Raw genomic sequence first — 14,102 nt, forward strand, 5'->3', positions numbered from 1 at the left:
GACAAAAGGAAGACAAAGTAATTTCCTTCTGTTATTCATACTCTTTTGATTTAAGGAAAAGGCCTCTTCAAATTTAAAGTGTCTCAAAACTTCTGTCTGGCCTTAGATATTCCTAAATTTAAAACATTTCAAATTCAGTCAGCTTGAATGAATACCTTGGTATAATTTTCAACTTCTGTCTTTGTGAAATTGAGATTCCTGTGTGACTTATTAGGAGTACGATTCATTTTTACCCATGCCCCACAGAGTAGGCATGCCTTTATGTTTGTTTGGGAATAAATTTATGATGTAAAACACTTAGCAGTATGTTCTGTCTCTGCCTATCTGAAATATTTCTTGCCGAATACTCTTCAAAACCAGTTTTTTTTTTTTTAATTTTTGATGTTTACTTTATTTTTTGAGAGAGAGAGAGAGACAGAGTGCAAGCAGGGGAGGGGCAGAGAGAGAGGGAGACACAGAATCTGAAGGGGGCTCCAGGCTCTGAGCTGTCAGTACAGAACCTGACATGGGGCTCAAACCTACAAACCGTGAGATCGTGACCTGAGCCGAAGTCGGATGCTTAACCGACTGAGCTACCCAGGTGCCCCCAAACCGGTTCTAATTTGGATGCAAAAATATCCAGAAAGTGAATGAAGCTTTCAGAAGGCCTCTCTTGTAAAGTTTTCTTTTAAAGCCTATCACATGGGATACAAGAATCTCTGAATTTTTTCATCATTATTTGTGGAGTTCAGATTCTTTTCCAGCTTTTTCTGGAGATAAAGTTTCTAGGTGAAACTTCGTTTTATGAGTCCCTTATAAATAAATAAGATCTCAGAACATAAAAACTCTCTTATGAGAGATAAAGAGTATGGCTTTTTTTGGTTTTGTTTTGTTTTTTCTAATGCTCTACATTATAAGACATTGGAAGAATGTCTTGATGGTTAATTCCTTCAAAAAATTAGGTTAAAGGGTATCAGAACAATTACTAAACTAGAATTTTTAGAAAACAAGGTAATGTCTTTTCCTTTCTTGGTGGCTACCAAAGAGGACCAATTTAGTCACCATAAATCCACCGGGTGTTTTAGAGATTTTGCCAATTTTCACCTTAGGATTTAATCAATTACGTGTCCGTGTCAGGAGCTAGGAGGGTCCCCCAATGCCGGGAGGGTAGGAGAGCCTGAACTTCCAAAAGTGCTTTACAACCTTCTAAGTTACATTTACCAGTATTATCATGCCCCCAAGACGGCCACTGTATTTTTCTCAGGCAAAATAAAACGGGTCAGAAAGGAAATTTTGGAAGTCTGGGCTCAGATCCTAGTTGTTAGCTGCCTTGTTTGGTGCTAAGCTGTTATTTCATTTAAAGGGGTCAGGAACACTCAGGTCACTCTCCCACTCCCCCATTCTGATTACTTGGGGCTTGATTTTTGAAAGTTGGGGATGGAGAATTCATCATAAACTTGGGACCTGTGAGCTTTCTTTCCCTAAAGGGAGAGCCTGAACATCAAAAGGTACAAAAATGGCCCTGGGTTGTTTTCCTCCTGCTCCATTGTTAGAGAATGACTTTTAGTCCTGTTGCTTCTGTGTAGTGGGTCAGTTATCTTCCTAACCTGTCTTTTTCTCACACTTTGTTGGGGGGTGGGGGGGAGGCTAGCCATCATTTTATTGTCTTTGTGGGTGCTAATGGAGATCTAGGTCCTAAAGCCTTTCCATTTTCTAAGTATTTTATACAAAATCCACATTCATGGATTTACTGTATTTGGATGTCCAAGAGAGTCCTCCTAACCTTCTACAATGAGACAAAGTCAAGCAGAAAAAAGCCAAAACAAAATCGCCTTTAGAAATCGATACAATTTGTTCTGATTCTATGTCTACACTCAAGAAAAAGGAAATGTACTTTTACAAGCTTTCTAGGTCTCTGCTGATCACTTAACTCGGCTAAGATAATTTTTGATCAGTGGTTTGTTCTGAATGCCATTTTAAAGTGGTAACATTTTGTGGTGTTGGCAAAGTCATTCCTAACTTTTGTCTACCCGCGCCCCCCCCCCCCCCAATACCCAGAAAGCAAGAAGCCTAGTATAAGGCAAAACTCTGGAAGAAAAAAAATCTACATGTTCTTTAAATAGAGCTTGACCTCTGGGCCAATCAGTGTATTATTTCTCTAGGAAGTCAAGTTAGCATGCAAATAACCTAAACATAACCAGAAATGTAACAAGGGTATCTAATACTCATCAAATTTATTTCTAAAATATTGCAGTGGATTCAGAACCCTGAATTCCAACCAGATGTACTTCTGGAGTATTACACAGGTCATATATATTTCACTTTTTTTTTTTTTTTTTGGTTCAAACCCAGGGGATCGACACGATAATTAGATTGAGAACATCTGCACCAAATCCAAACCATTTCCCTGATCCTTCCTTGAGCCTTCCCTACGGGAAGTTTTGGGGGTTTTCTGTTTTTTTTTTAAGCCCCTGCACATTTTATTTGTCTGGCCACCTTCAGGGCAACTGCGAGGTCTCGCCTGCCTGCCACCGCACGAATAGGAGAGGAGCGCAGACGTACCCCCAAGTGTTGGGATACCGGGCCTGGAGGGGGTGGGAATCATTAGAGGTGGTATTTCGTCGGGACAGGGATCCCTTGAGGTGGCAGGGCAGTTTCCCGCCTGGGGCCTGGCTCCGGGACAGGGCGTGGCCAGGCGCGGGGCGCGCGGGTGGGCACGTGCGCGGGGACCCGAGGACGCGAGTGTCGGGGCGCCGCTGCCCTCTACCGGGCGGCGCGGTCGGAGCTGCAGCGCGGCCGCCTGCCGACTGCGCGCGCGGGCTCGGGCGCCCCACACCGAGGCGGTCCTCGGCGTTCCCGAGGTCGCCAGTGCCCTGCCCCGCGCGGCGTCACAGCATCTGCGGCGGAGGCTCGCGGCGCCCCTGCCCTGCGCTCGCGCGCTCCCACCCACCTGCTTCCTGCCCCCTCTGCTGGGCGAAGCTGCGATGGGGACGCCGAGGGACCCCCACCCCCGCCCGCCGCCGGCCGACCTCAGGAGCCGGTCACGCATTGACGGAACTGAGGTTCTTCGCCGGCCGAGACCTGGGGGCACGTGTGTTCTCTAAATCTCGTGGCCTTTCATTTCCAGGCCCTTCATTCAAAACTGCTTCCGTTCACCCCAGTGATCAGCGCTAAGCCCTCGAACTCAGTTGAAAAGCAGTCATATCCTTACACGTTTTATTTCGTATCCCATCCGAATTTTATTTACATATAATTTTCAAGATTAAGGAATTTGGGGATGTAATCACACGTCAAATGAAGTGCGGGGGAATAAAAGTACAGTATTCCTGCTGGGAAGTCCAACTCACACGTGTGTATAATCAGTTAAACATGACGATCATAAAACGGGGTGCTTTTGCCAGGTTTCTGCGAAAAAAGAAATCAAAAGCGAATTGACTCCGGGGTTTAAATGCCAGCATTTCTGTAAACCAGGGACCATACTTTGTTGCAAGTGCACCTACACTTTCCAAGTTTCTGCGCCAAAAGGAGTGAAAACCGAAGTGTCTGAACTACAGGAAGTTTCCAAGGCTGTTCCGCCGAAGCGGTGCGGGGCATACACAACGGTGCGCCAAGACTTTTCCTGTCGTGGCCTAAGCTGGCGCAGCTAGGACCCCTGGCCACCCGGCTTGCGGGTGCGTGGCGGCGCGGCGCGGGGACCGCGCTGCCACCGTTCGGGGCGTTAACGTGTGCAGCGACAGCAGGGTCGGGGCTGGTTTCACCCCAACTCCACTCCCCCCAATCTCAAACGCTGTCCCTGGCGGGCTCGACCGGGGTCCGGCTGGGGCCCCGGGGAGGTGGGTGCGCCTCAGCCGCCCGCCAGTCCGCCTCGCACACGCGCGGCCGCCGTGGGCCCGGTTTGCGCGGGGTCGGCGCTCGGGGCTCGGGCAGGTGGTCGCGGCGGCGCCGCGCGCTCGGGGCCCGCAGGAGGGCGAGCGAAAGCGGCGCGGCTCAGGCGCCCGCCCGGACGCGGCCGAAAGCCCGGGACTCAGGGCCCCCGAAGGGCTGCGCTCGGCCGCCGGCGGCCCCCGCGACCCCCAGGGGCCCGAAGCAAGCCCCAGGTGAGCCCGGCCCGGGGCCTCCCGCGGGGCCCCGGAGCCCCTCCCGCCGCCCTCCAGCGCCCCCTCGGGGCCGGGCCGGGGGCCGCCGCCCGCTGGGGCCGGGGGCCCGGGAGGGGCGGGGGTCGCGGGCCCGGCGCCGGGCGCCGGGGGGAGGGGGCAGGGGCCGAGCGCTCCAGGCCCCGCGGCGGCCGCCGCGCCCTCGGGCTCCGACTCCGGCTCCGGCTCGGGCTCGCCATGGCTGCGGCGGCGCCGTGAGGAGGAGTCCGCGTCCTCCGTGGCGGCGGCGGCGGCCGGCTCCAGGCCGGGTTTTGGCGCCGCCCGCCTGCTGCCTCCTGGCGGCTCCTGAACTCCAGCCCCCTCTCTATCAGCCTCTCACTCCGTCTCAATATGTCTCAAGATGGCGGCCAATGTGGGATCGATGTTTCAATATTGGAAGCGCTTTGATTTACAGCAGCTGCAGGTCAGGCTTCTGCTCGCTCGGCCTCTCGCCCGGGGGTGGGGGCTGCGGGCGGTCGCGGCCTCCCCCGGGGCCCCGGGCTGCCCGGCCGCCGGGGGGCCGCGGCGGCGGGGAGGAGGGGGGTGCCGGGGAAAGCGGGGCCGAGTCGGGGACAAGTCCCTCTCGCTCCCCGGCCCCCATTGATAACTCGCTTGATCAGAAATTGATCCTCTTTGTTCAATTCATCGATCAGCCCAAGATGGCGCCGGGAGCCGCCGCCGCCACCGCTGCCCCCGGTGTCGGCCCCCACCCCGGGCGCCCCCCCGGCCCTGCGCCGCCGCCACCGCCGCCGCCGCCGCCGCGGGACCGGGGAGGGGGGCGGCCCCGGCGGCCCGCGGGGTGCGCGCGCGAGCGGGGAGCGGGCGGCGGCGGGCGGCGGCGGCGGCGGGCGCTGCGCCGGGAGGGGGCTGCGGCCCGGCGGCGGCGCCCGGCCGCGCGCCCCGCGCCCCCGGCCCGCCGTATTCCCGGGGAAAGTTTGTGGGGAGTTGCTGTGGGGGGTGAAGCGCCTGCCTCTCCAGGAGGAGCCGCCGCCGCCACTGCCGCCGGCGCGGCGGAGCTGGGGCTGGTGGCGCTGTGGTGCCGCCGGCTCGGGGGAGGGTCAGAGCGGCCACCGGCGGCGGCGGCGGCGGCGGCGGCGGCGGCGCGGCCCGGCTCCGGCCAGGCGGGCGGGTGGCCGGGCGGGCGGCCGGGAGTCCGCGCGCCCCGGCCCCGGCCGGCCCGGGCCCCGGCCCGCCGCGCCGGGGCTGTCAGCGGGCCGGGGCCGCGCCGCCGCTCCCGCACCCGGCGTGGGGGTCTCCGCGCGGACCCCGGGGTTTGTTTACGTCCGGACGGGCGCCCCGGGGCCACCCGCAGCCGCCCGGCTCTTTTGTGTGCCTGCACGAGTGGCGCGGACCGGCCCCTCCGCGGCCGGAGACGCGGGTAGGGGTGCTTGGGGGTAAACTTGCGAGGGGCGGCGGGCACCCCGCGCGCGGAGCCCGGGGGTCGGAGCGCCCGGCGGGAGCCGGTGCGGGCGGAGGGCAGCAACTTTCCCCGAGCTCAGGCCCCGCGCTGCGCCCTGGCGCGCCGTCTACCCGGGTGGGGGGACGCTTCCTCCCCGCCGCCGGTCCGGGCGGCCCGAGCCCCGAGGCTCCCGCGGCCCCCGGTGACCCGCCGGCTCCGCTCTGGCGCTCTCCTCCGAGGCCCTGTCCTCCCAACAGGGTCCGCGGGGCTCGATGGAGCGCGCGGCGGGTCCCGTCCGAAATGCCGCCTCGGGCCGGCTTCTCGAAAGCAAAGCCCCGGGGGCCCCCCTGGACAGTGGTGTGCCGGGCCGTGGTCCGCGCGCCGAGCCCGGGGCGTTGCTGGGGGATCGTGCCGGGGCTCCCCGTCCGGCTCCGGTGCTGCCGCTGTGCCCAGGGGGCGCGATTCTGCCTGTCACCCCAGACCCAGAGGAGCCGCGCGCCCTCGGGGTTCGCCCCGAATCTGCCGGCTCCGCGCTCGCCGCGCCTGGACGGCCCCGGGACCCCGCCAGGTGGATGTTGTGCGTAGCGGGAGCCAAGTTGAAGGTGAGCGGCGTGTGGGTCAGAAGAGCGATGCGGGGGTGGTGGGGGGGGGCGTGGGGGCGCGGGAGGGGAGGTCGGTCTTCGGCTCCGAAGGGCCCCGGGGCGGCCTGGTACCGCGGGGGTCGCCCAGCGTCCCTTAGGGACGGCCGCGGCGCCCTGCTTTAAGGTGTGCGGGAAGGTAAACTTGGCCGAACTTTCCTAACCCGGAGGACTGGTGATAGTGACCTACAGTACTTTTAGGAGGGAAGCAAATGAACTCCAGATGCAGCCTTGGATGAAATGAAGCGGATTGGATTAAAACCTATATAAATGGAGTCTGACAACTTTAATTGTATATGCTTGTTTTCTGTTCCTGCCTACGTAAGAACGATAAAACAGACTCATAGTCGTTATGAAATTTCTTCAGATTTCTCGCTTAACTAGGAAGAAGACTATGTGAAATATGTATTTTCGATAAGATTAAAACTTAAAGGAGTTTGAGTATTTATTGACTAAAATAGATTACTCCAAAGTGTCTATTGTGTAAATTAGATTCCTGAATGTAATGAACACAGCCGAATGGCATTTTTGATAAATTGGTCTACCCTGTTTTAGTAAAAATAGCTCCCTTTTACCATAATTTAATTCCTGTGCTTACAGTAAAACCCGTTGTGGAATTTTGAAGAGACAAACCTTTATTTTTTTTCCTTGTCTTCCTAAATGTGACATTTAGCTGAACATCCATGAAGTTTATTTTTTAAGCATTTTTTTTTTTTTTTGGCAAAAAAACTGCGTGGGAGGTCGATTCGGTTTCCAGAAAGGTATTAGATTTTAGGATCTCTTTGACACCCCACAACCTGCCAGTGATGAGCTACTTCGGGATATCATGAGGATATTTAACTGTGTAACTCCAGGATCGGCCTGGAAGGTTCCTTGTCCGTTTATGTGAATGAGCTTTAAGGTGTTGATCTTGCAAACAAAATTATGTGAGCGAGCATCATTATCATTGTCTGTACGGAGCTTCCTTTAGCTTTTGGTGGTAGGTGAAGATTGGGGCTGAGATGATTTTCTGCCCCTTCTTGACAGGTTTGAAAAACTTCATTTGACTATGGAATGTCAAAGTTCAAGCAGAAGGCTAAACTGGTTCTTTCTCTGGGCCCTGAAGAGGCCTATTGAGTTGGTATCCAGTTTAACGTCATCTCTGTTCCCATAGACAGTTAAGTGAGCCGATGAGACTGCAGTTTGAGAAGAGAGAATTCATTAGTTTCAGGCTCTTCTCGTCTTTCCAGAACCCCTGACCCGGAGATCGGGTTGCCTGCAGAGCCCAGTGTGGGTTGTGGCATCGCCACCTGAGGGTAAAGAGACCCTGTCTGAGCTAGACTCAGACCCAGGTTGGAGACCTCAGCGGGTTTGCTGGAGACAAGATGGTTGTGTGTCCCTCCCATGCCCCTGCTGCCCCCCAGTGAGCACGGGCTGAGTTCTGGTCCCTCGGCGTGGTCTTAAAGCTGCCCTGGGACGTGGACTGAGTGCCCAGAAAGAGAGTTTCTGAAGATCGGGCTCTATTTCGTTTCCTTTTCAGTCCCAAAGGCTTGTGGTATGGAAGTGTCAGTGCTTCGGCGTTGCTAATAAGACGAGTTGGACAAGTTTTTATCCTATCCCAGACTTGTAAAAAAACCAGGTTTTTTTTTTTTGTTTTTTTTTAAGACAAGAAAAACACCATTGTATAAATTTGCCTTTTAAATACATGTTTGAAAAGAGGACACTTTCTAAAACAAGCTCTCGTAACTCTGTGTGTGAGTGAAGCTTTTGGGGATGGGGCCTGCCAGCGACCCACTTCCCTTCGGGGCGTTATTCCTCTGTGGTGACTGGTGTTCCCCTTTAAGGAGTCTCTGCAAAAGTTAACTTTAAACATTTTCCTCTTTGTCAAAATCCGAAAATAATTCCAGTTTTGCCCAAAGTCCGTTTCTCTGATAGCTTTTATTTTGCGTTTCCCTGTTAGGGAAGTATTCCCCAGAAGTGTATTATTTTGATTACAGTATGTATCCCATCTAGTAAACAAATCAAGGGCTTCTACACAGCTGCTGTCTTTGTTTTCTTGGCTCTTTTAATATCAGTGTCTTTGAGATGGCGTGTGGGAGGGGGTCATTGTCAGTGGATTAAAGTTTTTTTCTCTGTGTGAAACTCTGTGTGGTTTTTCTGTTTTTGTCTTTTAAAGGTGCAAGGCGGTGAAGGGCTGGGGTTACACAACAGCCTCTGATACAGTTGGGTCCGTGGAGTCTCCCTTTGCCTCCTTCCCCAGTTTCACACAGCTCTTGCCAGTAGTTAGCTGCAGGAGGGGATTGGAAGGGCGAGGGGACAAATTGCCAATCCCCTCCGGAATCACTCTCTCCTCATCCACTGAGCTAACCTTAAAAATGTTGTCTGGTGAGCCTATGGAGCCCCTGAGACTTTTACAGGCTGTTGAAAAAGTCCCCTGTCCTGTTGTGTACAATTAAAACAAACCCAGCAGGGTTTCTGCAGGAGCTGTGCTTCCCTCCCGTCCTCCCCCCTTCTGGGTCCACCTGTAGCAGTCAACCAGCAGAACTGCTCCCAGGGCCGTGCTCGGGGTCCGTCTTAGGAGAGAAGACGAGGCTCGAGGTAGAAAATCTGTATCCGTTTCAGCTCATTGTATAAGGCGCCGCGAACATCCTCAGCTAAACGAAGGAAGGACAGATTTGTTAGAGGGAAGCTTGCACATTTTTAAAGAGAGAAATTCGTCCTGTGAAAAAATCCTGCAGAGCTAGGCCAAATTCGTACCTGTGCTTCCATTTCACACAGTTCACATTTGATGTCCTGTAAATTTCCCGTTTTTAAAAAGGCAGGTGCATCCGCCGGCCTGTAACACAAATCCTACCTGAAAGTTACTTTAATATATAGGATCACACACTTATTTGAGAAATTATTTAAAAACCTATTTACAGTCATTTAACGTATGAAAGTGTGTGTATATAATTGCTTTTCCTATGAAAGGTCTGATTTTTACAAGGAACTGTCAGAGATAGAAATTCGTTATCTTGTTCTATTGTTTTGTCTGAAGCTCTGCATTATGGCTGCAGAGAGACAGTTTTGGTTTCAACTGAAATTCCCCTGCCTCTGATTGTTTAAACCAGACCCTTAATCTTATTTTAACATACTTAAAACGTTCAAAAAAACCCGGAAGAATTGTTTTGTATAAGTAGCAAGTGAATGTAGTTTAAACACTCAAAGCAATTCTGGTATCTAATTGGAAACAGGTGGAATTCTTGGAATCCTGTGTTTGAATCTTATTATAGCATAGCACAGAGACACTTTTTACTTATGGCCATTTGTTTTGTTGAAGCTGTTTGAAGAGGGGCCCCATGACCTCTCATTGTGCCTCACTACTGTTTACCTGGACGTTCCAGTCGTGCTGGGCATTTTCGGAACTAGATGCCTGTGTCTGCCGGGACACCCGAGAGAACTATGCATGTGCAGATCGTGGAGTGAAAAAGGAACTTGAATGGCATAATTAGACAAGCGATTTAATATCTGTGTTATATAGCTTTTATAGCAAAGAAGTTGTGAATTCATTTGTGATTTCTGATTTAATAAACATTTATTGACATGAGCATTTGGATACATTTTATTACACCCTGGTAATGATTTAGAATTCACAGAGAAATTACTGTTCCTACAAACTCGACATTAGGGATATAAAGTCACATAGCAACCAAAAAAAAAAAAAAAAAAAAAAAACTGCCCCAAGTTTGGGATATTTCAACAAAATGTCAGTGGCGGGGCTCTCTGAAATATCTTAGTCATGTTTCCTATTCTCGTTTTCAAAGCCAGCTAAATAGCCTGGTTTTGCTGCATGGTTAAGGACCAGGTTTTGGTTTGTGTTTACGTGTTGATTTTATTGAAGAGGACAGCCAAGATTTGTATTGAGCTGTGGGTCCTGTCACAGTTCTGGATTTGCTGGGCTGTAATCAGTCCCAATTTTCAGTCGTATTCTAAGGAGGTAGGGAGAGGACAGTGGTCTTTGGCTGGGCAGGAGATGTCCCTGCAGGAAGTTGCCTGGGATGGGTGGGTGTGTGGGGGGACCCATGGCGTCGCCTTCATTGGTAGAAGCAGCTTTGAAGCACCTTAGATTTTTAAAAAGGACAAGTGCTACCCTACTCACATAATACGACACCGTTAAAAAAACATAATGAGGGCCAACAGCAGTTTCTGAAAGCCATCTAATTTGTTGCAAAACCCATCAAGGACCTTTCCTTGGAAAAGTAAACAAGTCTCTAATAAAAATAATTCTAATTCTTGCTGTAATTAAATTCTGATAGGATGATGTCAGTGCACGAAATAAATCTTGTCATTTTCTTCATTTGAATCTGAAGGCTCTTCCTTGCTGCAGGAGGCCCAGGGCAGTTGGCAGAATTTTTGTGTGTGTTAGAGCCCTGGGCCATGGGCAGCCTGGGGAAGCTCCTCAGACGTGAACCCCCACCCCCGCCTTCCTCAGGACCCCCGTCAGACAGGTGGCTGGAGAGGAGCGAAGTTGGGGGTGTTCATTCCTCCCCAGAATTTACCCAGCATCACAAAGTACCTGGAAAAACAGCCAGGTAGAGGATTTACATGGAACTGAATAGATTCTACTGCTTTTCACTGAAGCATTTGTGAAAATGAGTTGGCCCACATCCCCTTTTTTTAAAATTTATTTATTTATTTTTTTAAGTTTATTTGTTTTAAGAGAGAGAGAGAGAGAGAGTGTGTGTGTGTGTGTGTGTGTGGGACCTCAAGTGAGCCAGGGAGGGGCAGAGAGAGAATTCCAAGCAGGCTCCACGCTGTCAGCACAGAACCAGGCACAGGGCTTGAACCCATGATCGGTGAGGTCATGACCTGAGCAGAGATCAGGAGTCAGCCGCTTAAGTAACTGAGCCTCCCAGGTGCCTGGCCCACACCTCTGTAAAACCCCAGACACCACAGTGGGGCCCACTCGGCGGACATTTGAAACCTTCGATGCTTTTGACTGTGATTTACGAACAATGTTGGAAGAAATTATCAGAACTTACTCTGAAGCATGTTTTAGCATCATCCTGAGTATACCAGCACGAGGGTTGTTTTCTTAAAGACATCTTTGTATTTGGCTGTGTTTATTCAAAAAGTTAAATGAGTTAACGTTTTTTAAAAAAGTTATATATGGTTGCGAGGTATCCTGAATTTGGTTAAGGGAAAAACAAATTGACAAATTAGCTCTTTTTTAAGGGAACATTGCGAAATTGCAAGAAATGGAATGCCATTCTGTCATTAAGATTTTATTTGGGTGTTGACAGCTTTTTGCTAAATGTAAGATGTTCAGATCCTGTCCACTCAGCTGGAAAAAAAAAAAAAAACAAAAACCAACAAACCAAAAACAACTAGCTTAAAAGCTTATTCCCAATTTCCCCCTAAAAGATAGTTTGTCTCACATAGGTTCTTTCCCCCCAATACATTTTTAATATTTTATTTCCTCACATAGTTTTTAAGACCAAAAAGAATATGAAGTCATTTTAGGCATCTCAGTTCTGTGATATATTGGACCTGTGACGGTCCTTGCTTGATTACCGCCTTCCCTCCTGTTTTTAGGGGAGAGAGCGTTATTTGGGTCAGAATAAAAAAGCTAATAAATGACACCAAAGGTAGATCCGTGTCTTGAAAAGCCCGAAGCTGCAAGCAAGAGCAGGAAGGGCCTTTGAGGTGCTGCCCTAAGTGCCTGCTGTCACCCCTGCTGTCACCCCCTCCGTCACCTCTGCCTGCCGCTTCTTGCCCTTCTGAGCTCCTGCCCTGCCAAGCCTGTCCTGTTGTGACAACTGTTGTTTTATAATTGTTTTATTTTATTTTTTTTGCTAAGTATTTGTGGAGCTCCATTATTTTGAGATTCTTGGAAGAAAGAGAGCTATGTAAATGAAAATTAAAAATAAAATTCTTGCTGGAGGGAATTGTGCATTTAATTTTTTTGATTAGGTTTGGGAAAGACTTCTTTTTCCCCCATTACCCTGAAAATAGGAACATTCTGTTGCTCCTATCACCATTTTTGCTTCATTCCACAAGGTGTGGCAGATAATGGTGAAACACGTCCTTTATTTTCTGTTTTTCACTGTGGTAGTCGACCTAGAACTTGAACCCACGCGGTTCTGCCTATGGTGAATTACTTCTGTTTCACATTGCTCTGCCCTGCCCTCACTGAGCGCATAGGTAGCTACTGCCCATAGAACACTAACCTTTTAGGGGCGCCTGGGTGGCTCAGTTGGTTGAGTGTCCGACTTCGGCTCAGGTCATGATCTCACAGTTCGTGAGTTCGTGCCCTGCGTCGGGCTCTGTGCTGACTGCTCAGAGCCTGGAGCCTGCTTCACATTCTGTGTCTCCCTCTCTCTCTGCCCCTTCCCTGCTCATGCTCTGTCTCTCTCTGTCTCAAAACTAAATAAACATTAAACAAAAAAAAAAAAACACTAACCTTTTAAAGGGGAAAGATTTTGAGTCCCCAACATGCAGAAATTACAACTAAAATTATAGGAAGACCTGCAGATCCATTTCCACCTTCCCGTCTTGTTCACACGGCAGAGATGTTCTAAGTTGTATGATTTTGAAAGTGAAAACTGACTTTAGGAGCATTCGTGGAAACATGAATTTACTGGAATGGCTTCATTTCAGCTGTGCCTCGGTTTCTTGCTTACATAATCCCATGTGCTGTCACAGCGATCAGCCAAGTGGGGGACAAAGTCAGGTCTGGAGTCCATAGGCTTCTGTTCCGTAGGCATGTGTGGGACGCAGGAGCCAGATGGGAAGCCCAGGCTGCTGCAAGGCGCCCATCCAGGTGACTCGGTCCGCCGTGGACCTCACAGTTGCAGGTGAGCCCAAGGGGCCGGTGAGTGCCAACAGCCTGGAGAGCGGTGCTACGCAGTCAGGAAGTCATTACCTGGAGTGGGTCATCCCGGGGGACCCCTCAGTCATCTCTCTTCTCCCCACTTCTCAAATTTGTCACCATTGGCATGGAATTGAGAGAGGGAGGGTATTGCCAGTTGTGGCTAAAAGGTCATTGTCAGGGGAGTGAGGAATCGTTGGCGATTGTTTTACTTTGCTGTGTGTTGGTGTGCAATTCTGCTGCCATTTTACACCGCAAGGATGTTTCAATGAACCTCTTGTGCGTGTGTTTGCAGTTAGGGTTGGGGGCTGCTTGTCGTATATGAGAGCCAGATCTTTCTAGCACATGAGGACTGAATGTGTAGCTTTTACTTGTTTCAAAAGTGTTCACAACAGGTCGCAACCCATCATAGATGTGGCTGCCAGATTAATCTTCCCAAATCATTGATCCCGTCATGCTGTTCTCTCTCCTGTAGTGGCTCACTTGGGTGTAGAATGGAGACCACTTTCCTTCGGCAGACAGAGTCCCTGATGGTTGGTCCTGCCTTACCTAAACCTTCTGCCCCACTTAGAAGGATCCCAGATTCATGCTCAATTTGGGAGAACGCTCTCCTCTCTGTGCACATCTGAGCGTCAAACCTTATTTCACGCACTCCTTTTTTCCTTGCTTTTAACAGCCGTGGGAGCCCCGTGCACCAGGCGCTGGTGATGCAGGCTGGGATTCCAGCACTTCCCATCCTCGGGGAGTGGGCCGCTGGCATTGGCTGTGACGGAGCTGTGTGCTATGAGTTGATGGAGGGCTGTAGAGGAAGGGAGTCCAAACTGGGGACCCCCCACCCCACCCTCGCCACTGCCAGCAGAACAGTTGGAGGGTGGCTGGTGGTCTCTAAGGTCTGCCTCCCTTCTTTGGTGATTCTGATGGACCCCACGTAGCATCCGCCATAGCTTCCGGCTCTCCTTAACCATTCACGCTCCTGTTCTGCACCTTGTGTTGTTATGCACCTGTAAGTCCTGCTGCAGGAGAGCCATTGGCCTTTTTCAAGGGGGCAGCCCCATATATTCGGATCTAAGACTAGTTCAGCTAGTTCATTTAAGAAAGCAAACGGGATTCGTTTTTGGATTGTG

The 14,102-nt window shown here is 51.2% G+C and overlaps 1 protein-coding gene across 6 annotated transcripts in view; it reads left to right on the plus strand.

Annotated features, from left to right (window-relative positions):
- Positions 1-4,296: 4,296 nt before the first annotated feature.
- The window catches only part of CUX1 (cut like homeobox 1), a 365,770-nt gene continuing 355,964 nt past the window's right edge, over positions 4,297-14,102 (plus strand). Inside the window, exons 1-2 of one of the 6 annotated variants that reach the window (XM_042970905.1) lie at positions 5,332-5,490; positions 5,769-6,113. In XM_042970905.1, the coding sequence (XP_042826839.1) occupies positions 5,784-6,113 (330 nt within the window). In that variant the 5' untranslated portion in view covers positions 5,332-5,490; positions 5,769-5,783. Of the gene's footprint in view, positions 4,537-5,331; positions 6,114-14,102 lie in introns of those variants that run through there. The other 5 variants (XM_042970907.1, XM_042970910.1, XM_042970909.1 and 2 more) reach the window with 5 other exon arrangements.

Source organism: Panthera tigris, chromosome E3 (genome assembly GCF_018350195.1).
Source record: "Panthera tigris isolate Pti1 chromosome E3, P.tigris_Pti1_mat1.1, whole genome shotgun sequence".
NCBI classification, from domain to species: domain Eukaryota; kingdom Metazoa; phylum Chordata; class Mammalia; order Carnivora; family Felidae; genus Panthera; species Panthera tigris.